The sequence below is a fragment of the Gopherus flavomarginatus genome, chromosome 4 (assembly GCF_025201925.1).
Source record: "Gopherus flavomarginatus isolate rGopFla2 chromosome 4, rGopFla2.mat.asm, whole genome shotgun sequence".
NCBI classification, from domain to species: domain Eukaryota; kingdom Metazoa; phylum Chordata; order Testudines; family Testudinidae; genus Gopherus; species Gopherus flavomarginatus.
Genome location: NC_066620.1, coordinates 45,887,944 through 45,914,712, shown reverse-complemented (window position 1 = coordinate 45,914,712; position 26,769 = coordinate 45,887,944). Strand labels below are relative to the sequence as shown.

General features: G+C 43.0%; 2 protein-coding genes across 3 annotated transcripts in view; both read left to right on the top strand.

The window, feature by feature from the left end:
* LPGAT1 (lysophosphatidylglycerol acyltransferase 1) overlaps positions 1-26,769 on the top strand; it is a 947,911-nt gene that overhangs the window by 614,113 nt on the left and 307,029 nt on the right. The gene's annotated exons all lie outside the window — the stretch shown is intronic.
* KCNH1 (potassium voltage-gated channel subfamily H member 1) overlaps positions 1-26,769 on the top strand; it is a 334,033-nt gene that overhangs the window by 23,385 nt on the left and 283,879 nt on the right. For both annotated transcript variants that reach the window (XM_050951795.1, XM_050951794.1), the window contains exons 4-5: positions 9,027-9,155; positions 25,986-26,104. In XM_050951795.1, coding sequence (XP_050807752.1) covers positions 9,027-9,155; positions 25,986-26,104 — 248 coding nt within the window. The remainder of the gene's footprint in view (positions 1-9,026; positions 9,156-25,985; positions 26,105-26,769) is intronic.

Here is a 26,769-nt window from a genome sequence, read left to right as displayed (position 1 = left end):
GGGCTTGTGTTTGCCCTCTGCACCAGGTGAATTTTGCCCTGTTGACTTAAGCAGAACCACAGGTAGCAAGGTGCAGTAGGCCTGTAGTGTTTTCAGTATAGACCACATAGTGACTTATGAACTGGTCCAAACCATTGTGTGGGAGCAGAGGGTGGAGAAAGTGAAGGAAGGGTCACAGTGGGTCACATTCTCAGCTGCTGTAAATTGGCATAGCTGAGGATTATCTAGCTGTGATTCTAACCCAATGTCTTGTTAAATCATAAACCCACTGCCTATCATCCCCATAAAATACATACGCCTAACTTCAGTTTGACTCAGGAAGGCCAAACTGCTCCTGTCTGATCTGTCTACACAGACTCTGAGCCCTTCAGTTGTTAAACTGTGCTGGGGTGTTTTGTTTACACTTGCTGTTCCCCTACCTTACCAATTCATACACCATGTTATTTAGTTTCAGTCTCTCCTCGGACGAGATGTCTCTACTCAGAAATCTCTCCTTCCTGCCTCTCTTTCCTCACCCCCCCTTCCTTTCTATCCTGCCTTATACTTCCTGTGTTAACAGACCATTTCTCTTGGTAGTCCTCCTCCAACCCTTCTAATCCATTAATTTGGCCCTGCCAGGTCCATCCTGGGGAAAATTAATTGGTGTTTAAGTGACCAGAGTGCTGGCTCAGCTGTTGGTTCCCAGTCTTCTGTCACAGGCTAGGACTCATAAAACTGATAAACCAAGTTCCCATTGACCATGGCAACTTTACCTGGACAATGTGTTTGCAAGAAGTAGCTGCCATCAAACAATTTCTCTGATGTATTCACTGCAGAGCCACTTTCCGATAACTTCCTTCATTTCTTTTATCTGAAACAAAAGCAAGGGAAATCTTGAGATGTATCTGCTTTCCAATCCCTTACAGCACATCAGAGCTTCGTGTAACATAAATCACATCAAATTGCTGTAGCACTCAGAGCTGGCAATAGGCATAAGCAGACTAAACAATTGCTTAGGGCCCTGATCTGCTCAAGAGGAGAGGGGGGCTATTAATTATTAGTATGTGTTGTGTGTGGGGCAGCCCCCCCAAATATTCCTACATAGGGCCCCCAGTCTACTAGCACCAGCCCTGGCAGTAGTGGAGCATGTTCCAAACCAATCTTTGTTCTTTACTTACCCCTCGGGATTCTAGCATGCTAGAGTAACCTCTGTGTCCAGAGACTTCACCTTCACCTGAAATTGTTTTTCTTTATCTTACCATGTAAAGATCTGACCTATTGACCCATTATTTACTAGTGTAAAGTGGCACCTAGTGCAGAAAATGTGAAGGCAGTGCTTTTAAAGCACTGGAAATGGCACCATAAAGTCTATCAATATAACCACACTGTGCTGAGTGCTTCTAGGCACTACACTGGTTGGCTCTCATTCAGCGCACACTGCCTATTAAGGGGTAAAATCTATGGTAAGGCTTGAGCATTTACCTTACTTTACATAGTCAAATGTCAGATACTTCTCTCTATTCATAGTAAAAACTTGTATTGAAAATGCCACTAGCCCCCTAACTGATCACACACAGTTAAATTGTTTGTGTGTTTAATTAATGTTGGGCAAAATACACGGCCTCTGCTAGGTTGAAAAACAATGTAAAAATGATAGGGCATTAGTGAAATATTGAGAGAATGTAAAAGTCCGCTGTACCTCTTATGTAACTGAAATTCAACTATCTGCTTCACTGCATGCAGTAATTGATGAAGATATTGCATGTGGTTCTAACCTTTCCAGCACCAGAGTGTTTGGTAGCTTTTCCATACCTCCTTGTCTGAGTGTGTGACTGGAACTTTTTGTGAGCGCTGTTTTTCACCAAAGTTACCAATTCTGTGACACCATCTTTGCCATCAAACATGATTTCCATTGTGTTTATAAACTAATCTTGTTTTACTCTGTCAAAAGATAAATATCACCTAGTGTAATTTTTTTTTTAAATTAGGTTTTTTACAGCTAACACAGTATTTTACACCTACTTAGCACTATTCATTGAAGGATGTCAGACTGCACATTGAAACATAAATTAATCCTCATGGTGCCCATGGAGGTAGATACTTAGGCCTGGTCTGCACTACAGAGTTAGGTCGATAGATGCCGCCTTAAGTCGATCTGTTAATGTATGTGTCTACACTACCAGGTCCTTCACACCGACCTAGGTTGCCTTTAGTGTTTTCTACTGTTAAATGAGCGCCACCAGGCAGAGAAAGTAAGTGATGTGGCTACAGCACTGTAGACAGTGTGAGAAGCAACAATAGAACTTAGGGGCTCCTGCCTCACTTCTGCAGAACGTTAGCATCCAGAGGATCCAGTCAAGAGCAGGCCTCATTGTGCTATCCACAGTACCTAGCCAGAGTAAGGTAGTCTCGCCCTACAAATATTGCAATCCAAATAGACAAGACAGGAAAAAAAGGTAGGGGAAAGGAAGCGTTGTTCCCATTTTTACATTTGGAGAATGGAGATGCAAAAAGATGAAGTGACTTGTCCAGGCCAGTGCTAGGAACTGACCTAGCTCTCTTGAGACCTAGATCAGTGTCTTATCCACAATATCCTGTCTCTGTGTCCTATACTCCGATCACTAGACACCAGCTCCCTTAGTGCTGGATTAGACAGGTAGCAATATTAAACATCAGGCAGCATGATCCCAAGGGCCATTGCAGTTATTGTGTAATAGTTTTTCACTCCCCCCCTGCTCAGAATGTTTCCTTACAAATTTGAAAATCACATTCCTTTCCCTCACAAAATTGGTTCTATTCCGTTAAGCAGGCACTGGATTCCTTCACTGTTGATTCTAATATAACAGAAGTCAATCTGGCTCAGGAGGGTTTACTTCATTGTTTGTGCACTGGCATCATCATTGATCTTCACCAGGAAGAGAGTTTGCCAAGACTAAAAACAAAACATAAATGAAAGTGGGTGTATTGTTGGAGACGCTGCTAAACAGTCTTTGCCTCCATACACAGCCATACATCAGCCCAGAGGGGTGCATGAGGAGAGGTGTAAATTGTGGACTGGATTTGAAAATAACGCTGCATTAAAAGAGACATTTCTGAGCCAATAGTGACTGTCTGGCTGAGCAGATACGTCAGCTTTGACGCTGTTAGTGTGGTGCCTCCCTGTTTAGAGGCTGAAGTCCTAGTTTGCGGCTTGATTTATTACTGGTTTACTCTCAGAGCTTTCATGTTTAATATTAAAATAAACTGTTTAATGTTTTTAAAAAGTAAAATTATTTTGATAATTAAGTCAGTCTGCAGAAAAGAACTCAGTACAGCCACAAGCTCACCCAAACCTTTTCATGTATTCCTACAGCTTAGATCTCAGACCTGCTCTCAATAATCTCTGAGCAGCATTGTGGGTAACCACATGCAAATGAACACACCCTACTTTATTATAGAAATTCCTCTACCCTGTACCTGTCTCCTAACCCCAGAGACATTTAAAATGAGACTGGACAAAGCACTAGGAATATAGTATTGGGAACATCTGAGCATTACCTCCAGGGATGGACTGAATCAGTTAATAGGATTTTTCCATTCAATAATCTTTGCTGTTGCTATTTACATATAGTTCCAGAAATGGAATAGGGTTTACCCAGACCATCTCTGCAACTGTGAGCATGTTGTGCCATGGGAAGTCCCATGACTGCTTCAAAGGATACCTAAATAATGGCATTTACTAAAAACACCTCCTTCTTGTTTGGTTGTTTCCTGCTATTACTGGCCTAGATGCAGAGAGCTAGAAACTCTACCTGGCTCTCAGTAAAATGTTCAGTAAGAAACTGGCGCATAATGTGGTGAGGTAGGTCATGAGGAGGAAATAGCTGATCAAAGCAGGTTACGTGGGAATGCTACAGGTTGCGTTTGCTTCCTGTTCACTGCCAAATCCAGTTCAAGATTATGGTACTGATCCATAAAGCCCTTAGAAAGAGCTCACACTGTCTGAAAGATTCTTCTTCTGAGACCAGCCACAGCAGTTATTATTGAAAGAAAACACACATGAAATGAAGACCCTATGCCACCAGCACGCCCAGCTACCTCCGTGACACCACTGATTTCTTGAGGAAACTACAATGCATTGGTGACCTTCCAGAAAACACTATCCTAGCCACCATGGATGTAGAGGCTCTCTGCACAAACATCCCACACACAGATGGAATACAAGCTGTCAGGAACAGTATCCCTGATGATGCCACAGCACAACTGGCTGCTGAGCTCTCTGCCTTTATTCTCACACACAACTATTTCAAATTTGATGACAATATATATCTCCAGATCAGTGGCACCGCTATGGGCACCCGCATGGCCCCACAATATGCCAATATTTTTATGGCTAACCTGGAACAACGCTTCCTCAGCTCTCGTCCACTCACTCCCCTTCTCTACCTACACTACATTGATGACATCTTCATCATCTGGACCCATGGGAAGAAGACTCTGGAAAAATTCCACCACGATTTCAACAGCTTCCACCCCACCATCAGCCTCAGCCTGGACCAATCTACATGGGAGGTCCACTTCCTAGACACCACGGTGCAAATAAGTGATGGTCACATTAACACCACCCTATATAGAAAACCTACCGACCGCTATGCCTACCTTCATGCCTCCAGCTTTCATCTCGGGCACATCACACGATCCATTGTCTACAGCCAAGCACTGAGGTTCAACCGCATCTGCTCTAACCCCTCAGACAAAGACCAACACCTACAAAATCTCCACCAAGCATTCTCAAAATTCCAATACCTGCACGAGGAAATAAGGAAATAGATCAACAGAGCCAGACGTGTACCCAGAAGCCTCCTACTGCAAGACAAACTCAAGAAAGAAACCAACAGGACTCCACTGGCCATCACATACAGTCCCCAGCTAAAACCCCTTCAACGCATCATCGGGGATCTACAACCCATCCTGGACAATGATCCCACACTTTCACAGACCTTGGGTGGCAGGCCAGTCCTCGCTCACAGACAATCTGCCAACCTGAAACATATTCTCACCAGTAACTGCACACCGCACCATAGAAACTCTAGCTCAGGAACCAATCCATGCAACAAACCTCAATGCCAACTGTGCCTACATACGTATATCAGCGACACCGCCACAGAACCTAACCAGATCAGCCACACCATCACTGGTTCATTCACCTGCACATCGACCAATGTAATATACGCCATCATATGCCAGCAATGCCCCTCAGCTATGTACATCAGCCAAACTGGACAGTCGCTACGGAAAAGGATAAATGGACACAAATCAGATATTAGGAATGGCAATATACAAGAACCTGCAGGAGAACACTTCAACCTCCCTGGCCACACTATAGCAGACCTTAAGGGGCCATCCTGCAGCAAAAAAACTTCAGGACCAGACTTCAAAGAGAAACTGCTGAGCTTCAGTTCATCTGCAAATTTGACACCATCAGCTCAGGATTAAACAAAGACTGTGAATGGCTTGCCAACTACAAAACCAGTTTCTCCTCCCTTGGTTTTCACACCTCAACTACTAGAACAGGGCCTCATCCTCCCTGATTAAACTAACCTCATTATCTCTAGCTTGCCTGCGTATATATACCTGCCCCTGGAAATTTCCACTACATGCATCTGACGAAGTGGATATTCACCCATGAAATCTCATGCTCCAAAACGTCTGTTAGTCTATAAGGTGCCACAGGATTCTTTGCTGCTTTTACAGATCCAGACTAACATGGCTACTCCTCTGATACATGAAATGGAGGGAGCAATAGTGAGAACCTTCTTGATAGAAACCCATGGGCTGGTACAGCCTCCCCAAGCAGGAAAATTCCCTTGCCTCATTCAGCTTATGCTGTAAAAATCACCTTTTCAATAATTTTGTCCCTCTGTAGAACCAAAGCACTAGAAAAAAGCAGCATGTACCAGAGAAGAAGCCAATGTTTAAACCAGAGCAGGAGGGTAAATTGCCTGTCTTTTCTCAGGAGAACCCACTTTTTTCTCTAGCTTTTATATAATATCTAAATGCCAAGGTGTTTTGGAAATGACAGGTGGAGGTGAAACTCCGTATACGACACTGCCTAAATACAATGAAGGTTTAAAATTAAGCCTAGCACCATGGAAATAGCTTGCAGGGCAACAAGGCAATTTGGGGTGCTTCTGGCTGAAAAAAAACACTAGTGCGAAAAGCTAGTGACCGCTGGCTATTGGAGGAGATTGGCTCAATCCCAGCTGCACTGTAGACATGCCCTAAGTGTGCAGAGGAATAGGAGAAGCTGGAACACAAGTGAGTGAGTATGCACATGGGGTGTGATGGAACAAGTGAAAGTGAGTGGTGCAGAACTGGATGTGCATTTGGTCAGACTGGGGACAATGCATGCATGAAGGTAGGAGGAAGGCTAGATGGGAAAGGATGAAGGAATACACATGCATGGTAAACTGGGTGGGAGTTAGGGCTGTGGCTAAGAAAGGATCCAAATATAGAAAGGTGAGTGCAAATGGAAAAAAATGTTACAAAAAGATACTGGCTTCTCTGCAGATGAGACTCTTGAGGTTAATTAATAACTTGCTAATGATTTTGATTAGGGCAGTTAGTCTGTTGTCACTATTTTGTAACTGCTTTAGGTTTTATTTATTTGTTTAAGGCTTGCTCAGGCACGTTAGCGCCTTTCTTAATATAGAGCCCTTAAAATTTCCGTGCTCCAGCTCTGCTCCCCAAATGGCCTTCCGTGACTCGAAGTCCATCTGTTGGCTTACCCTGCTTTTTGAATCAGAGACTCCATCATTCAGTTCACAGGGTTTGCAGCAAATATGGTCTGGAAGTTCATTCGGTGTCTGAAGCAGCCTGCAATATCCAGGCACAGCGGGATGTGTTAAAGATTCGAGTTTCATTTTTGGAAACTGTCTATGGGCCTCTGAGCTTTCCTTACCTTCAGTGGCCCAGGAAGACTGCTACATGCAGATGCTGGGGGAAGGTTCGATGATGCATCAAGAGCAACATGCTTCATACACATTAGCACAGTGGGAAAATTGCCAGTTGCTTATCTCAATGAACAATTTGTGAACTTCCCGAGGGCCTTGTGCTCCTCTGGCAGTCATGAATAGCCACAATAATTACTAACATCTGAGTGAATTATGGACTATCATGTAAATATAGTTTGTACTCTGGAAAAAAACAAAAACCCTGGATAGTTCAGCTGATAGGTAATGTGATATGCCTCTCCCATCTTCAAGTTGCTGGAACCAAATGAACCTAGGTAGGAGTCATATGGTGGGGAAGAGGTGGTTCTCTTCAAGACTCCACCCACAAAATGAACTCCACCCATGTGAGGAATAAAAATGAGATGCTACTTGCTGTAGGTTGTGCAGATGGTCAAGATATAATTGTGCAGCTCTTTGAGCTCCATGTGGCTTCTAAAACTTGGCTACCCTCTGTGGGCTTAAATATACCCATGGGCTGTACTAGGTCCCCTTGGGCTGATGAAATAACTAGTGGTATCTCCCAAGTGTCACTCTCTGTGACACCAGCAAGTGGCACCAACATGAGATTTCTCTCTCAGTGAATTATGTAGATCTGTGAATCCTCCCTTTGCTTTCTTACATGCAGAATGAAGTAAGTGTTGACTTCTAAATCACTGTCTTTAGGTATTTTGGGTAACACCTCACTGAGATGAATGGGACAGCTCACACTTCTTACAGCTAATGTTCCAGACTCTCTGCAGCCTCAGTTGGACATCTCTGCATGGGTTACACTTGGTTTTCCCTCTTGAGGTTTCTGTCACAACCATAACAGTTAGAGACTGACTTTTTATTTTTAGAAGAAACCTGAGATTCTAGGGGGAAAGACTAGCTTCATGGAGGAGCTCGTATGGTGTATGGGCACATATTGGCTCTGTTTGAGCCCTTCAGCATGCAAATACCCAAAAGTCTCCAATATCTGACAGCTGTGGTTTGTGTGAAATGAGTCTGTTGAGATCAGTATTGGTGCTGGTGGACAGGGACCCCATCAGTATAATTTACACCATTTTGGCAGCTTCAGCAGAAACATCAGGGATTAAATGGACCTGGAGATTGAATTACCCTTCTCCCTGCTGGAAATGGTCTGTCTGTCATAGTTGAGGAACTCTGGCAGAGAAGCTGATATGGCTGCTGTCTGTGTGATATTTTTACTGTGATAAGCAGAGGACTCCAATCTTCAGAGCTGTCATTAGCACTTAATCCATTTAGGTAATTACAAAAGCACAGCTCTATTGAAGTGTCAGTCTTAATCACAATCTGTCAGCCTGATCCTGATCACATGCACACTGATGTAACTCCATTGACTTCACTGGAGTTATTCCTGCTTTATAGTGAGGTAAGCGAGAGCATCATCAGAATGAGCAGACATTGAGATGGCCTGAGTGGTCAATGGAACGTTTTCTTTGCCCAGAGGAACCTTCCAGTAACACAGATGTAGCATAGCCAGTCCTGTGCCATCCTCCTCACAGCTCCTGGCATCGGGGGCATGGCTTGACCAAGGCTGTGCTTTGGTCCTCCCTGGCTGCCAGAATGGCCCTGTGGGACTCTTCCAGGTAGGCATAACTTAGAGCCAAACTGACCTCCCGTCACCCCCAGGATGGAGTCTGTGATGTCAAGGTGGCATATAACTACCCTTTCCCCCTTACTCAGGCCCTCTGCTCCAAGAACAGCTCAACTGGTCTCAAGGATTGGGCCTTTGCACTAGGGATGTTTTCATCTGTAGATCTCAAAGCACTTTATAAATGTGGGTAAAAATTATTTTAACCATTTTGCATATAGGAAACCCCGGGCACAGAGTGAGGTAAGTGGCTTATCCAAGATGAACACAACAAATCAGAGGTAGAGTTGAGACTACAGCCTCCCTGGCAGCTGCTGTGTCATTTTTCATGTGGGGTGTTTGTGAAAAAGTAATAGTCACAACTGACTTCTTTTAAAGTCTGAACTTAAAAAATATCACATTAAATGTTCTGTCTACTATTGACCAACTTTTTTTTTCTTTTTTTTTTTTTTTTTTTGCAGGGACACCTGTCTGGTTCTTTGTGAAAATTGCTCCGATTCGAAATGAACAGGATAAAGTGGTTTTATTTCTTTGCACTTTCAGTGACATAACAGCTTTCAAACAGCCCATTGAGGATGATTCGTGTAAAGGTTTGTCTGTCTTGTTATACAGTTGTGCATTGTGCTGCCTCTCTTGGTGCATGTTGACGGTGAAATAACTGAAGGCCTCTAATACCCACACTAAGAATTGGAGTTTAATAGAAGTAATAGATATGCACTGTCAGCCACAGCCCCATGTGGTATGACTCTGAGCTTTAGAGTGAGCTAAACAGGATTGACTCTGCTCAGTGTGTGGATGGGTGGCCCCTAAGGAAAAACCCAAGTATTGTTGGAAATTGGGGCTAGGGATCCAGTGGGTGGAGCTTTTCCTTTTAATTCTGTTCTGACCAATGCCTCAGCATGGTATTATGTGGGCACAGAGCTGTTACAAGTGCCAGCTTTTGGATGAAGTGTAAAACTGAGGTCCTGACCACTGATAGTTATTATAACTAGTGAAGGGTGCTGAGTCCCTTCTCTGAGGCACTGAGCCAACACAAATCCTTTGTTCATGGTGGGAATGGGGGCTGTTCAGCTTCTCTCAGATCCATTGGCACTCTGTGCAAGAGCAGAGGCATTAACTCTGTTGCTGGAATCTAGCCCAGACTTGGATAATTTCATTCCACCTACCTAGATGAGGTCCTGATCCGGTTTCCATGAAACTCAATGAAAAGATTCCCAATGACCTCAGTGGGAGCTGGATCAGGCCTAAACTGTCCTAAACTGTTAGGTAGAGTCAGGGCTGGTGCAACCTATTAGGTGACCTAGGTGGTCGCCTAGGGTGCTAGCATTTGGGGGGTGGCATTTTGGGTCCTTTGGCAGCAACCACGGCTGCTGGATCTTTGGCTGCTCCAGTCGTCAGCATTTAGGCGGAGGGACCTGGGACAGGGGGGCATGGGGAGGGCCACCTGCAGCAAGTAAGGGAGGCGCGGCATGCAGGGGAACTGCTCCCTGCCCCAGCTCACCTCTGCTCTGCCTCCTCCCCTGAGCACGCTGCCCTGCTCTGCTTCTCTCCCTCTCAGGTTTGCTGCACCAAACAGCTGATTGGTGCCGCAAGCCTGGGAGGCGGGAGAAGTGGAGCGACGATAGCGTGCTTGGGGAGGAGGTGGAGCAGAGGTGAGTTGGGGCGGGGAGCTGCCGCATGGCTCCCTGAGCTGGGGGGAACTGCTGCAGGGCGAGGTGCCTCAGGGCAGGGCAGGGGGAAGAGCTGCTGTGGGGGGGGCACCTTAGGGCGGAGAGGGGGCAGAGAGCTGCACAGGGCTCGGGGAGGTGCAAGGTGGAAGTTTCGCTTAGGGTGCAAAACATCCTTGCACCCGCCCTGGGTAGAGTTGCTGCATGCTGTTAATCCATTGCTGAGTTTCACTCCAGAAGCTGTGGCCCTTCAGCAAGACCCTGATCCTGCGCATTTGTGGGTAGATTCCTGTGTCCATGCAGAGCTATATATGAGCTTGCAGGAGAATAGTTTGTAAAGGGAGATGAATCCTCAGAGGCGAGAGGTACATAATGCAAGTTCTCTTGTTGATTGCATTTCTTTTTAGTGTTCAATAATATCAGTAGCGTAAAACTTAACAGGAAGTTGAGTTTATTTACATTTTATTTTAAAAATATAGTGTTTCTCAAAGTGGAAACACCTGTCACCATTCCTAATGAAGAACAACCTTTAAAAATAGACTCTCTGCCAAGCTGCATGGAATGGTTTTCTTTTTATTGCTATGTGTTTGGGTTTTTTTGTTGCTCTAATCAAACTAGAAAGTGGGTTTTGTAGTCAGAAGGATCTTTCCCATGGAAAATAGCTTTCTGCCAAGCACCTCATGGTCGTCACTACACTCTGACAAGGACTGCAGAGATAAATCAGTATTAGGTAGTAAAGCTAGCTCTGGCTTATTCACTGGGAATGAAGTGCATTTAACCAGACAACGAAGTAAGTTTCTTTCAGGAGTGATAGCCTGTAGTTCTCCCCTGCACTTCTGCTGAAACCAACATTCTGCTGAAGACCCTAATGTGCTAGTAAGCTATGGACTTGGGAGCAGAGATTTGTTTTCTCTCTGAAGATAAGGACACATTTGATTTTGCAAGAGGAGTAAGTAGGAGAAAGAAAACTCTAATCAAACATTTGAAGAAGTTGCACCTGTTGGATCCCTGGATTATACTATGCCTACAATGGTGGTGATGATGCTTAGTAGTTTCACATCCAAAGCAATGTACATAGATTAAACTAATTATCCACACAGCATCCAAGTTAGGTGGGTGTTATGTCCATTTTACAAATGGGCAAACCAAGACAGATAGCTAAGTGCCAGATTTTTGAACTGTAGGTGCCTAAAACCAGGCATGGAAGTAAAGGCATGATTTTCAGAGGGGCTAAACTCCCACAACTTCCCCAAAAATCCTCCTCTGACTTGGATGAAGTGACTTGTCCAAGGCCACAGAATGAGTCAGTGGCACAGCTGGGATTAAAACTTGAGAGCTGTTGACTCTCAACCCTACGCTCATTCTCTAGACCTTACTGTCTCTTCACATAACATAAGCTACATGTTGCTATTTGTAAGTCTTCCAATATTAGTCCCAAGTCTATTGAAGTCAATGAAGATCTACCAGTTTTGCATTGGTGTGGGTGAAAAACCTATTGCTACACATGCAAGTCAGAAGATGTGATACCATGGTAATAAAGTTGCAGGTACTGTCATAAACCTTAATATACCTCCAACTCTTTTTACTCCCTGCTACTGCTTCTTCCTACAGGCTAGCTCCGCACTGTACCTACACACAGTATACTTGCAATGATTTGATGAATTAGAAGCCCAAGGCCTTACAAAAATACGTGTTGTCAGACACTTAGAGACTTTTATCCCCATATTTATTAGTAGAGCTTATTGAGCTTTCATAGCTTGCATGAAAAAGTTGCATGCCTGGTAGGTGGCTCACAGGGTTGTGGAGGGGAATGAGAATATATTTGGAAGATGTAAGAGATAGAAAAACTGGTTATGATTTCAGAGGAACCTTCAAGGAATAAACATTAGGGGTCCGAGTTTTGAAGAGGACACATTCTTTGGGCCACATACAAACTTGCATTGGCATTTATTGTAGAGCTGATCACAACATATTCTAAATGAAAAATGGCTTTTTGACCATTTTTGCAGAACATTTTCATTTGAGTAGAAATTTTCCTAATTTTCTACAAAAAACAGGAAACCCAAAAGTGAATGTTTTTATTGAAAATGACTTTGGATCTTTTTGCTGGAAAAAATGAAAACTTAGTGGGAAATTATTTTTCAGAATTTCCCATGAAAAGTCTCTAGTTTAGTGTGAGTGTGCAGACAAATCAGTTATTTCATATGCAAATCTCTAGTTAAACAGCTAATAGTCCCTTCACACGTGCAAAGACCTCATTTGCATGAGCAGTTCTGTTTAGTTTCGTATGCAGTGGATATAGCCCTAGGTGCCCGATCATTTGAAATCAGGCCCTGTAGCGCTGCTTATCGAAGCAATGTTATCTTATGCAAAGAGTAGCTGTCTATTTATCTCTGCCCATTTAAAGAGCAGTGTATGGCTTGGCTCGAGCACACTTAGCTATGAATATCTTACTAGCCCACTATCAAATGTTTAATTTCAAGCACGTTTTTTTTGAGCTGTCAGAGTCCTTGTGGCTTGCTGAAAGATGTGTGTGTCTAGCACTAAGGCCTGGAGATTGACGTATACAAAAGCGAACAGGCATCTTTTATCTGAAGATGAGTAGAGGAAAGCAGAGATGAAAATGTTACCGAGATCACCTATTCATTTAAAAAAACTTCTAATAATCAGACATTAAAAAGGCTGAAATTTGAAAAATGTATGTCTTATACTAGGTACTCTTCTAATTATAGGCTCTTTTGTTTTTTGGTTCAAAGAACTGTTCACTTTTAATACTGCATAATTTATGACTGCCATGGAAATTTAACTAAATTTGCTTTTAAACATAGCTGCTTAAAAAATAGCATGCACTAAATATAGCTACTTGAAAAATACTATATGTCAGTGGTGTTTGAAGATATAAATAAAAAAAACCTTTTTTCTTCCTCCTCACTCATGTTCCTCTTAAAATTTTTTGGGAAAATTTAGTCTGGTGCAATTGCATTCAAGTTGATTGAGATATCAAGTGGCAAACTCAGCCATAATATATTTTATGTGGACCTCATAGCAGGCCCTCTAGAATGTCCAGTATGTCTGAAACTAATCTATTCTTTTGCCCTTTTGGTTTATGATTACATGAGGTTTGGAGCACTCCAAGGGGCAGATATTCAAAATGATCTCTAAATTTGAATGCATGGTTTTAGGACCATGATAATTTGTGCATGCAAACAGGATTTGTATGTACAAATTGAGTAGTTAGACATTCAGCAGATTGACAGGAACAAGTATTTGTGCATGCAAAGGAATGTGCGCAAAACTAGAGGCTGTGTTGAGGTCCATTTGAAAATGTGGACTGGAGGGAGCTCTGCTGACTTATACCAGCTCAAGATCTGTTGCTTAGATCCAGCGTTTTTTGTTTTCATAATTTTTATAACACAAAATAATGTGGGTGAAAGATTGCTGGCCTGTCATCTCCTAAACTAATATGTTTCCAGCAGTAACTGTTATATAGAAGAGGTTTTATTTCATTTTGTGTTTATGGTAATCCTTTTGATCAGTATCAGGGCTGTGAAAAACCCAACTTTGTTTGCTTGGTTTATTTTAATTCAGAAAAACTTCTACCCAGTGGTGTTTTTTGGTCTGTGAAGTTTTTGTGTTTTGTGTGGGGAGGGAGGAGAGATTTTTTTTTAAAATAAGTATTTACATTAACAAAAAACCTTCAAATATAAATTATGTTAGTAAAAACATTAGGCTTCAGTTTCAATGTCTGAATGAAACCTTTAACTTAAAAAGCCAAACAGAGATGTGATGAGAACATAAAGACTTTTGTTTATGCTTCTTAGGTCGATTAGGACAAATAAGAATGTTCTAGAACTCTCCAGAAAGGAATGGGAATGAACAGAGTCACTGATGACTGGGGAGAGATGATTTGGTGGGTGAAGTTAGCTGTAATTGGATATTGACGAGAAGGGAATGGATGGAAGTGAGAACTGTTCAGGAGCTTGGTTTGCTAGAATACAGACAATTCTAAATGCAGATGGTAGTGTGCTAATCTGATAATACAAATCCAGCTACCCCATCTTACTTTTTCAATCTTCACAATGTTAAATTCATTAGGCAGTGGCTTTTAATTCTAACTCTAGGAACTGAAAGTTGCTGATCAGTGCTCCAACTTGGCTAGTGTTTAGTAATTACTATAGTATTCAGTGTATGAAAGGATGTGATTCATCTTGAATAAGCTGCAGGAAGTGGTAGGAAACAACTGAATGAGCTGAAATAATGAAAACTGATAATTCTTCTATAAATAAAAATAATAAAATGTAGACATTGTCATGTTTTCGAACCAAGTTACAAAGGGTTCAGGTTCCTCTCAAAGTGCAGAAAATTGGCTTCTTCCAATTTTTTTGAAAATGAAATGTGCCATTGAATGAAACTTCCACTCTTAAAGTGGAAGAGGAAAATACTGAGTTTGATGATCCTGCAAATAGATTTTTTTCGATGCTGTTGTTCTCACTGAAATCTAGCTGCAGTAATAATGTAAGTCCCTGCTCCAGGCATTCTAGCAGCTCTTTCATATTAACTTCTTTCAGGAGCAATCCCTCTTCTCTTCAACATCAAAAAGCGGCAAAACTCCTTGGTAGTGATGGTGTAAATATAAGTGAAAGGAAAAACTTGATATTAATAAGAGAGCTTGAAACCTTCTTTTATGCCAAGATCTTCACCTTCAATATAGCACAAATCAAACAATCTAAAGAAATGACTGAAGTGTGCTTTGTCCTATATCAGCTTCTCCAGACCAACTGAAACTCACTGGTCCACTACCCAATGCTGCAAATGAAGGAACAGGAGGGGGAAAAAAAGGAAAAGCTTAACATTGGCACTAATTCAGGACGGTTGGTTGAACTTGAGAACCTATACAACAATCGTTATAAGTGTCCTTTCAGGAAAAATGCATTCCTACTTATCGCTATTGATTCTGTATCTGAAAGCAAAGCCACAGAATATCATGTTCTAGCTTCTGAAAAAAAAAGCAAGATTGCAGGGTAAAGCGTCTTTGCCATTTGCTCAGAGAACAAAAATTAAAATGGAAAAAGATGAGAAGACTTCTTGGATGCACTCTTCCTCCATTTCTGAGATATGGGTGTGGAACACACTATTTAAACTTTTTTGAGAAAGAAGTCAGACCTAACACAGATCTGAAGCACACTGTGGAAGTTCAAAAAGTATTCTGCAACCACCATTTGCATTTATGCTGCCTGATTGAAAAAGCAAGGCTAAAAAAATTGTTTGTATTACAGTTGTGCCCTTTGGCCCTTTCTGAGACCTGGGGCCCTATTGTGCTGAACATTGTACACAATGAAAAAGAGGAGATCCCTGCCCCAAAGAGCTTACAGTCTAGATTCACAGGAGTAACAAATGGTAGGAGGGGAAACAGAAGCACAAAGAGGTGAAATTACTTATCCAAGGTCACACAGTAGGTCAGTAGCAAAGCTAGTAATAAAATTCATATCTCCTGACACTCAATCTAGTGCTGTCTACTAGATCACACTGGCTCCATGAGGATAGATGCTCACTTTCTCAAGGACACTTGGGAATTTTCAAGAAGACTGTGTTTGTATCATTGCACCTAAATACTACAGTGTATTTAAATTTGCACTGAGCACAAGGAGGACTCTGTTAAAAACATAACATTGCATTTTATACAACAGCTTATGGAGCTCCCTCCTAGGGGACCTCTGGTTTCCAAAAGTGATATAGACCCTTATTCCTCCCTCTTGAGGACCTTGCTTGTAGCAATCTGCATGAAATTTGGAGGAAAGAACACAGGCTTCAGGAAGGAAGGTGGCGGTAACACCAGGAAGACAGTCTGTGTGCACACGGCTGGAACGTTAGCTGCAGTTGCAGCATCTCTGTAAATAGTTCTCTTAATTAAGATCTCAGTTAGTTTTAGAAACATGGAGTCTTCTCCTAGTATTACCCAGCATGTGGTACATGAAATGTCAGTGATCCACCTTAGCACCAATGGGGCCTGGGTTCTTTTGCACTCAATGCCTTCATCTAATGGCCCAATCATAAATTAACAGACAATGGCTATGATCTCTGGGAGATTACAATGTATAATTACAGGAAATCCAGGACCAGAAGACCTATTGCTCACAGAATGTATAGCAGCATGTTAACAGAATGGAAAGGGAACTGGCCAGGGAATCCAGGATCTCAAATAATTGAGTAACCAGCCAATCCCCCAGCAGTGAACATGCAATGTCCACAAACTAAGTAAGAATATCAAAATGCCTCAATAGATAACTATTATCTTTGGAAAGTCATGGGAGATGGGAGAGATTCCAGAAGACTGGAAAAGGGCAAATATAGTGCCCATCTATAAAAAGGGAAATAAAAACAACCCAGTAAACTACAGACCAGTTAGTTTAACTTCTGTATCAGGGAAGATAATGGAGCAAGTAATTAAAGAAATAATCTGCAAACACTTGGAAGGTGGTAAGGTGATAGGGAATAGCCAGCATGGATTTGTAAAGAACAAATTGTGTCAAACTAATCTGATCGCTTTCTTTGATAGGATAACGAGTCTTGTGGATAAGGGAGAAGCGGTGAATGTGGTATACCTAGACTTTAGTAAGGCATTTGATACTGTCTCGCATGATATCCTTATCGATAAACTGGGCAAATACAATTTAGATGGGGCTACTATAAGGTGGGTGCATAACTGGCTGGATAACCATACTCAGAGAGTAGTTATTAATGGCTCCCAATGCTGCGAGAAAGGTATAACAAGTGGGGTTCCTCAGGGGTCTGTTTTGGGACCGGCTCTGTTCAATAACTTCATCAACGTCTTAGATGTTGGCATAAAAAGTACGCTTATTAAGTTTGCAGACGATACCAAACTGGGAGGGATTGCAACTGTTTTGGAGGACAGGGTCAAAATTCAAAATGATCTGGACAAATTGGAGAAATGGTCTGAGGTAAACCGGATGAAGTTCAATAAAGACAAATGCAAAGTGCTCCACTTAGGAAGGAACAATCAGTTTCACACATACAGAATGGGAAGAGACTGTCTAGGAAGGAGTTTGGCAAAAAGAGATCTAGGGGTCATAGTGGACCACAAGCTAAATATGAGTCAACAGTGTGATGCTGTTGCAAAAAAAGCAAACGTGATTCTGGGATGCATTAACAGGTGTGTTGTAAACAAGACACGAGAAGTCATTCTTCCGCTCTACTCTGCGCTGGTTAGGCCTCAGCTGGAGTATTGTATCCAGTTCTGGGCACCGCATTTCAAGAAAAATGTGGAGAAATTGGAGAGGGTCCAGAGAAGAGCAACAAGAATGATTAAAGGTCTTGAGAACATGACCTATGAAGGAAGGCTGAAAGAATTGGGTTTATTTAGTTTGGAAAAGAGAATACTGAGAAGGGACATGATAGCAGTTTTCAGGTATCTAAAAGGGTGTCATCAGGAGGAGGGAGAAAACTTGTTCACCTTAGCCTCTAATGATAGAACAAGAAGCAATGGGCTTAAACTGCAGCAAGGGAGATTTAGATTGGACATTAGGAAAAAGTTCCTAACTGTCAGGGTAGTTAAACATTGGAATAAATTGCCTAGGGAAGTTGCGGAATCTCCATCTCTGGAGATATTTAAGAGTAGATTAGATAAATATCTATCAGGGATGATCTAGACAGTATTTGGTCCTGCCATGAGGGCAGGGGACTGGACTCAATGACCTCTCGAGGTCCCTTCCAGTCCTAGAGTCTATGAAGCTAAAAGTCTCCCACAGGCTGTAGCTTGTTGTTGGAGCTCAGTGAAAAGGTCTGGCACACCTTCCTGGTACGCTGATAGTTCCTCCCCTCCAAGGGAAGGGGCCCGTAGCAGGGTGGTTACCTACTCCTGCCCTGAAGGGCTGGAAACAGCCCTGGGGGAAGGTTGCGGCTGGAAGCTGATAAACTGGGCTGATTGGGAAGTGGCTGCAGTTGGGCCACACCCCAATCAAGCTCAGCTGGCCTGTATAAAAAGGCTGTGAGCCAGGAGCTCTGCAGTCTCCCTTTGCCTGTAGAGGGAGAAGGGCCTGGCTGCAGGGAGCTAGAGACAGGGTACCTGAGTGTAGCAGGCAGGAGCAGCGCCAGGGTTTTTGGCGCCCTAGGTGCAGGGCCAGCTCGCCGGTCCTGCGGCTCCAGTGGACCTCCCGCAGGCGTTCCTGCGGACGGTCCACTGGTCCCACGGCTCTGGTGGATCTGCCGCAGACTTGCCTGCGGATGCTCCACAGGAGCCGCGGGACCAGCGGACCGTCCACAGGCACACCTGCGGGAGGTCCACCAGAGCAGTCTGCCTCCGTCCAAAAGCCTGGTGCCCTAGGCGACCACCTAGGTCACCTAAATGGAAGTGCCGGCCCTGGTAGCAGGGCTGGGGAGTGGCAGAGGAGCTGGGGAGCTCCAGCCTGGAAAGCTTCAGGCTGTGGCCTAGCATAAGGCCAACAGGGTACTGGGGGATGCAGAGGGCAGCCCAGGGGTAGACAAAAGCAGCAGGTCCAAACCCAACCTTGCCAGTGATGAGTAGGCCAATACTGCAGTCTGCCCCAGGGCCCTGGGGCCAGACAATGACTGGCAGTAGCTAAATACTGAGGTGAGGTGGGGATAGTGGGTGGGGATTTCCTGGGGAGGGTAGACACTAAGACTGGGGGGTTACTGCCATTGGGCAGCACCCCAGACAACAGGGCACTGGGGTCCTGGGAGGGACACGGGGCCCGAGGACAGGCGGATCACTGAGAGGCCTGCAGAGGGCACTCCTGGTTGGCAGTGAGCTAATTCCCTGAGAGACCAGCAGGAGGTGCCGCAGGGGTGAGTCTGCTCCTCTACAGAGTCCCCCGTGCAGAGGCAGCTTACCAGGCACAGCTGGCAGTCAGTCCTCACAAGCAAAGCAAAGTCTTGGGGCTCAGTCTCTCCTTTGTGGAGCTGGGGTCAGTCCCAAACCCTCTGACCAGGTGAGACAAAATGGAGTCTCCCCTTCTGTTGCATGGCAAAACTTCTGGGCTGAATTCCCTGTGGCTGCTGTAACCCGACTCCCTGTTTCCAGGTGTCTTCTACAAAACCACCCCTGCCCAGGCTCAGGTCACATGTGCAGACTCAGAGATGCTTTTGGGGGCCTGCAGTTGGTCACCCAGGCATGGCAATTGGGCTCTGGCCAGGTAATTCCTGGTCTCAAACATGAGATCTGTCTAGGCGCAACTCGTATGCTGGGGAAGCTCCAGCCATGAACAGGCTTTCTGGTGCCTGCAGTCAGTTGCCAGGCTTGTCTATGGAGCTCCTATCTGGCCCCCACAGAGTGTTTGTGCCTTTCTAGCAGGTGAGATCAGCACTCTGTTTACACAATTTCTGTGCCACAGCTAGGAGAGAGCCTCCCAGCCTGGTCAGAGAGACTTGTGCTGCAGGGCTTGGACTAATGTGCCTGGATGTTGCGACATCAGCAGTGGCTCAGTCTAGACACCCAAGTTTAGACCCAGGGGGCAGGGTGGGCTTGTGCTCGGGTAGCTAGCCTGAGCCTACACTGGTGCCACAATGTTTGTGCAACTAATTTTAGCGTGCTAGTACAAGCCCCACTAACATGAATCTGTTTACTGGGCTGGGGGGTTCGCTCCCATGAAATTAGACATACCCTGGGGAATTGCTTTTCTCTAGCCTCCAAATGGCTAGTGGCCTTTGCTTACAAAAGCAACTGAAGCAGATTTATGGGGGACTTGACAGGTCACAAGTGGAAGACACTACTCTTGTGGTCTCAGTATAAATCTGGCTTGAGTCAGTTGGCAACAAAAGAACTAGAACTTCACAAGAACAAAATACAAAATCAATTCAGCAAAGTGGTGGGTTGTTTCATTTTCTTAGCCAACATAACTGATTCCTAATACAAAGGCCATAGTGGAGCCAAGAACAGGAAGAAGAGGATGTTGAAACATGGCTGATGGTTTTGTGATCCTGAGTTCTTTCCTTTTCTTCTAGCATTCGAGATTGAAGGTCTAGCTTTCTGCCCACCTCTATGGTTGCAAAGGAGGTTGTATCACAGTAGTTGCATCAAAATGATGAAAAATTGTGACAGTGAAGTCATGGACAGCAGGACAGTTGAATTCAGAATTTTGTCTTTTTAAGACCTCCACTCTTATTGAGACAGCTCAGTACTAGTGGAGTGAGTTTTAGTATGTTCAGATTGGTTTGGTCAAAACTTCATCACAGGACAGGTGCTTAACGTGTCAACAGAAGATCAAAAACAGGAGAGTGGGAGGCAAGACTATTATTAGATTGGATACTGTTATTGTTCTATATGCAAGCTGGCTTCTTGGACAATATTATGTGTACTTTTTGATTGTTTGAAAAATAAATATGCTTATAAGGTAAATTTCATAATTTGTGTCTTTGAGTTTCACAATACAATTTTAAATTTTTTTTTTCAGAGGAAAGAAGTAGGTAGTTTCAGGTATAGGAAAATGCCTATCACGTTGGGGGGAAGAAAACAACTGTTTAATCTAGGTGGTGTAGTCTGTTCCCCCTCATCGTGGCAGGACTGATGCCATTATACCTTTTTTTGAAACATGGGTCAAATCTTGCCTTCAGGAGCACCAATACTGTGATTCTAGTCTTCCTTTGCATTTTGTTCCACTACCTAATGGCTCTTAGTTTTGGAGTTTTTTCTGATAAGTTAGAGCAGAGAAAGTAAATAAATCCATCACTTCTTGGTCTGTATTTATTGACTAATGAGAGTAATCAGTCCTTGCCCTAAATGTCTGCCTACCTACGGCAGTTTGTGTCTTCCTTCAGGATTCTGTAGTAATGTGTTGTAATGAGATCAAGAGGGATTCCTTTCTCTTAAGGCACTGAGAGACAAATGAGCATTCTCCTGTAGGTGCTGTTGATGCCCATGTTGTCTCTGTGATGCCACAGATAGAACCACTGTGTACACTGGAGTTTACATAATTTTCTTTTCCTTCCATTTAAAAATAACAGGATAGTGTTTTACACTAATTGCCCAAAACACAGCAGCATTGCTACAGTAAGCAGTAGGGTTTAGACCATTACTGCAGAATATTCCCAGCGCTTTTAAATAAGGAACAGAAATGAGAGAATCTCTGCTTCATAATACCTAATGTTACTTGAAAAGCATAATAAACTTTTTGGCCCTAGATAGGCTTTGCATCTACATGGCACTGCTTAAATTTCTGTAAAATTGTAATGACATTTACTTACCCATTGTTCTACGGTAAAAATTTCACAAAGCTCAGCTCCGCTTAAGGCATACTCACATACTTACTATGCACTCTTCAGGCACAGGGCCTGATTCTTCTTCCAACTGTAAATCCAAGGCAATTCCATTGAAATCAATAGTTACAATGATGTAAATCTGGAATAAGCAAGAGGAGAATTGGGCCTGCAGTCTCATTATAGGCAGTACTACCAGCTCCTCTGATATAGTTGTTTGCATGACACTTCTCTTTATATGATCCTGTTTTCAGTTGCTTATAACTTTGCCCAGCGTTAACTGTTTGGATTGAAATTTTCCTCACCAGGTGTCTGCCACAGGCTGAATTTATTTTTAAAGTTTCATCATCAAAGGTTGAGCCATATCAGAGAATGAGATTAGGTTCAAATATCTTAGCTTGTCCATGGTAAAAAAAAATTCCTATAATTGTTTTTTTGATTCATTCTAATGCTTTCATTCTTTGGAGGAAAGACTTGAAATTGTCCTGGGCCATGGATGTGCCTTTTGCCATCTCTGTGAAAACAGCTGAGATTTGGTTAAGTTATAAACCTTTGAAAAACTTTGTTTCCATATGCTCAGTAGAGACTTGTTAAAGTTTGTCAGCAGAATCCTGAAAGAATTTAATCTGTACTGAGCATGCTCCTGCCCAGAGCTGAGCAGGATTTTCCCTGAAATTGGTACTGTCTGGTGCTGCAGGCCATCCTGGTCATGGAAACCAGAATTAAGAACAGGGGGAGTCTCTCTGTGATCTCAGTGCCCCCTTGCTGGTGACCATGCAGTATGGAGGAGGAAGTGACCTGTCTCAAATGCAGAAGGGACAAGAATCAGACTGGCGGGTGCAGGGGGTGTAGATTGAGACAAGGAACCTGGGATGGGAAAACTGGGATGGGGAGTTATCAGGAGGAGATTTAGAGAAGAGCCCCAAGAATGATTAAAGGATTAGAAAACTGTCTTGTAGTGATAGACTCAAAGAAAGCAACTTATTTAGCTTAACAAGGAGAAGGTTAAGGGGTAACTATATTAATTTATGAGTACCTACCTGGAGAACAAATATTTAATAATGGCCTCTTCAGTCTAGCAGAGAAAAGTATTCCCCAATCTAAGGCTGGAAGCTAAAGCTGGACAAATTCAGACTGGAAAAAGCTGTACATTTTTAACAGTGAGGGGCAATTTACCAAGCATCAAGATGGATTCTCCATCACTGATATTTTTAAAATCAAGATTGGATGTTTTTATAAAAGCTATGCTGTCGGAATTATTTTGGGTAAATTCTGTGGCCTGTGGGATAGAGAAGGTCGATGAGATAATCACAGTGGTCCCTTCTGATCTTGGAATCTATGAATCTATGGAACTAAGACTGAGAACTGGGAAGAGGAGAGACTGTGACTCTGGGCAAGGAGCCTGTGGATAGACTGGGATGAGGAGCCTGAGGTGGGGAGAAGACTGGGACTTGGACAGGGAGGTCAGAAGATTAGAGTAGAACTGGGATAAGAAGGTGGAGGTGGGGAAATGCAATGAGATGCTGCAGGGGGGCACTGGGGAAAAGACAATACTAGAATAGAGACAGATTGAGGAAGACAGGGGCAGAAGGGTGACCACTAGAATAGACTCCCATCCTGACTGTGGAATGGGACCCCAGATTTCCAAATCTTCTCATTCTTCTGCTCTCAGCAAATATCTGTAAAACCCACTGGCAATGTGTGTGTCTCATCTACCTCTACCCTGGTCCACAGAAAGGATGACAACCTACTACTGCTATTGGTAAATCCATCAACTCAAGGGGCAGATAGCCTTGCCATGAATCTAAAGGTTCCAGTCCTGCTGATAACCCATGTGGGTGTCATTATGATTCCACGGTTTGCTTTTTTAAAAACCTAGAAAATTACACACACACCCAGGGCAGAGTATGAATAGTGTGAATTAAATAAGGCCTAGGGCCACACATTGTTCAATGGAGATAAAATAAAATATTGAATAGTTGCTCATTAATTGAACTATCCATCCTGTGCACTGAATGAGGCAGGGATCCTAGTGGGAGAATTGTATGTGATCATGTAATTAAAGACTGTATCTTAATGCATGTGGACAAGGGAGTCACATTATGTTTGTGTGGACAGCCTTAATTCTGGCATTTCCTGTTTGAGTGCTTGGCTTTGCAATGTTTAGGTACCATTTAACATATTATTTTGTGTGTAATCTTTACACGCAGCATAGTACATTTCATTTCAGCACCATGGACAGCATTAATTTCTAATAATACTCATATGGTGTACATACTTTATTTATATCACATACTATAAAGGTGAGACTGTAAACCCATGTGATTCTATTTACTGGCACTTGAACAAATTCTTCCCCAGTTTCTCTGGAAGCACAGCACTGTAAATCCAGTGATCTTGATTTACATTGGTGTAAGTCAGTGAAGAATCAGGAGTAACTCTAGTGAAGTCAGTGGAGTCATGCGATATCCAAGTTATGTCAAAGGAAGGTCTTAGGGCCAGATTCCCATTTGGTATCAATGCGCATAAAGCTAATGGAGATGCACCAAATTACACCATCTCTATTAGCTTTAGAAGATCTATGTGCATTGACACCAGCTGTGGATCTGGCCCTTAGGAACAATTTCCCTCAGCATGTTCTTATAACACCTACTGGCCTATTCAAAGTTTTGCCTGAATAAGAAACGAGTAATGGCTTCAGGACTGGACCCATTAATGTTAATGAGACTTATTCATAGACAGCAAGGGAAGAATATTCCCTTAGAAATGTACTGTATTAAAAAGCTGCCATGAAAATGTATCAGTCTGACTACTGTGAATAATAAGATTTGGGGCCAATTAGTAAACTTGCACTGGAGTCAATAGAACTGTGCTGATTAACCTCAGCTGAGGATTTGTCTCTGTATTTGGAACGGTGATCTGTTTCTCTGAAGAGATAGCTCACTGGTTTGAGCATTGGCTTGCTAAACCCAGTGTTGTGAGTTCAATCCTTGAGGGGGCCATTTGTAGGGATCAGGGGCAAAAATCTGTCTGGGGATTGGTCTGCTTTGAGCAGGGGGTTGGACTAGATGATCTCCTGAGTTCCCTTCCAACCCTGATATTCTATGGTTCTTTCTGGGGCAAACACTGTGCTCCTTACTCAGATCAGATTTGCCCTGGTGGATGGAAATGAAAAATCTAATTACTGTGGAATTCTACAGGAAATAGGCAGTTGATTCCAGCCAGCTCTATCAACTAGGCTTCCTTTAAAAACATGGGGAGAGGGAGTGGCTTCAATGTTGGCTTTGTAAGAGACATTCTTTGCCTCAACAATTGTTTTTTTGTCTGATTCCACACCTTTTTTTAGGGTTGCTCCTTTCCACTTTCCTTAAGAAACATATGTCAGGTCACCTTCTCAGCACCAGGCTAGGAAGGTTCTGCTGAACAGCAAATCCATGTAATTTGCTTCTTTATTGTGTCACCCTTTTATTTAGCAAACACACATTCCAGCAAACACTTTCACAACAGGGCATTGACAGGAAATGTTCAAAGTACTATGCAGCACTCTAACCACTCAAATCCCAATGACTTTAATAGGAGACTTGCACATTAGCAATCCAGGCTGCTCTTTAAAAATTGTACAATTTCTTTTCTTAATGGAGTCAGAAGGTTATGGAAGCTTTCCCAGGAGCAGAACCACATTAAGAGACACAGTCTGCAAGGTGCTAAGCACCCTTAATGAGATGGCCAGTGACTCTCAGAAGGTATCTTGCAGAATTGGGACCTAATAATAGTTTTCTTTTAGGAAGCTAGAGAAGTCCAAATGCATATTCTGGCTGAGTTTCTGTGATTGCAAAGTAATGATCATAAAAGTCATTGTTACTGCTAACACTGTCGGTGTTTTGTTAAAGGACCGTTATTTTGAGGGGTTTATGAATCACTTGTAAAAAATTGTTCTGGGCTAAAATTCAGCATATCAATTCTCCTCCCCAGCAGCTGAATGTTTTTGCAAAGTTTGAAAAAAGTATTTGCTTTTTCCTTTCTTTCATCTCCAGAGGGTATAAAATCATGTGCTGGTTTCATCTGCACTTTTTTTTGTTAGATCATATAGTATAGTCTATTTCTTTACTTACATCCACACCGTCCCCTACACATCTGGGGCCAGATTCAATTTTTGTTATAACTCTTAATTGTTCCTGATTCTGGTCTCTCACCTGGATAGGCCAGGAGCATCTCCTGCATTGATGTGAGATCTGAATCAGATCACTTAGTCCAATAGGTGATTATTCCAGGGCAGAATTTTGTCCCCAGGAAATACCCAATCCATGTAACTGTCCTCTTGCACAGCCATTGAATTGCCACACTTTTTGGCCACTTTGCCACACTGACACGTGTTTACTGACTCACTTCCACCTGGCATGTGGTTAAATTTTACTACGTTTATTACTGCTGAATTTGATCCCTTGAGTTAGGAGAGTCTTCCTGAAATATAGTTGCATATTGGTTCTTGTAACTCTTGTGTAATCTTTGTTCTGTTTTCTCAAGGCTGGGGGAAGTTTGCTCGCTTGACACGAGCCCTCACAAGCAGCCGGGGCGTCTTGCAGCAGCTTGCTCCAAGCGTGCAGAAAGGAGAGAACGTTCACAAGCATTCTCGACTTGCCGAGGTAATGTCTTCTTTCCCAGAGAGAGAGAGAGAGCATGGAGAGTGTGACTAGATTGTGATTGCTGAATCAGTACGTCTGTGTATGGAATTTCAACTTGTGGTCAGAAGGCGAGATTCATAACCCTAAAATCACTGTCTTCTAGTGCAGTTTGCAGATGAATGACCCACCTAAATGCACTGTAAGTGAAGCACTTCCATCTTTATTGCAGTAGATGTAAGAAGGTCTCATTTTGCCCCAAATTACCAAGACCTTATTTATGGAGAAATTACACTAGACCTAGTTTACATATCTTTTGCATATGGTGAAGAGGAGAAGAAATGTGGGAACCCAGTGGAAAAGGTGCCCAGAGGGCTAACTATGGGGAAAGGTGGCTACATAATAATTCCATATCCTCATATAGCTGATAATATTCTCTCTCTACTAGCTATGCACCATCTGTGCCCTTTAGCCATAGGGTTCAGGCTTGGTGGAAGGGAGGGAATCCAGAAACAAACGGGCTATGCAGGAAATCCCCCTGGACAATGAATCAATAAGTGCTGTCCATAACATGTCATGTAAACTAAGCATAATATTAGGATCTACACTTGTATGATCACCAGAGAGGTCATATAACAATATTAATACTAATCAGTATTTTTCACTTATATCTTACCTTTCTTCCAAGG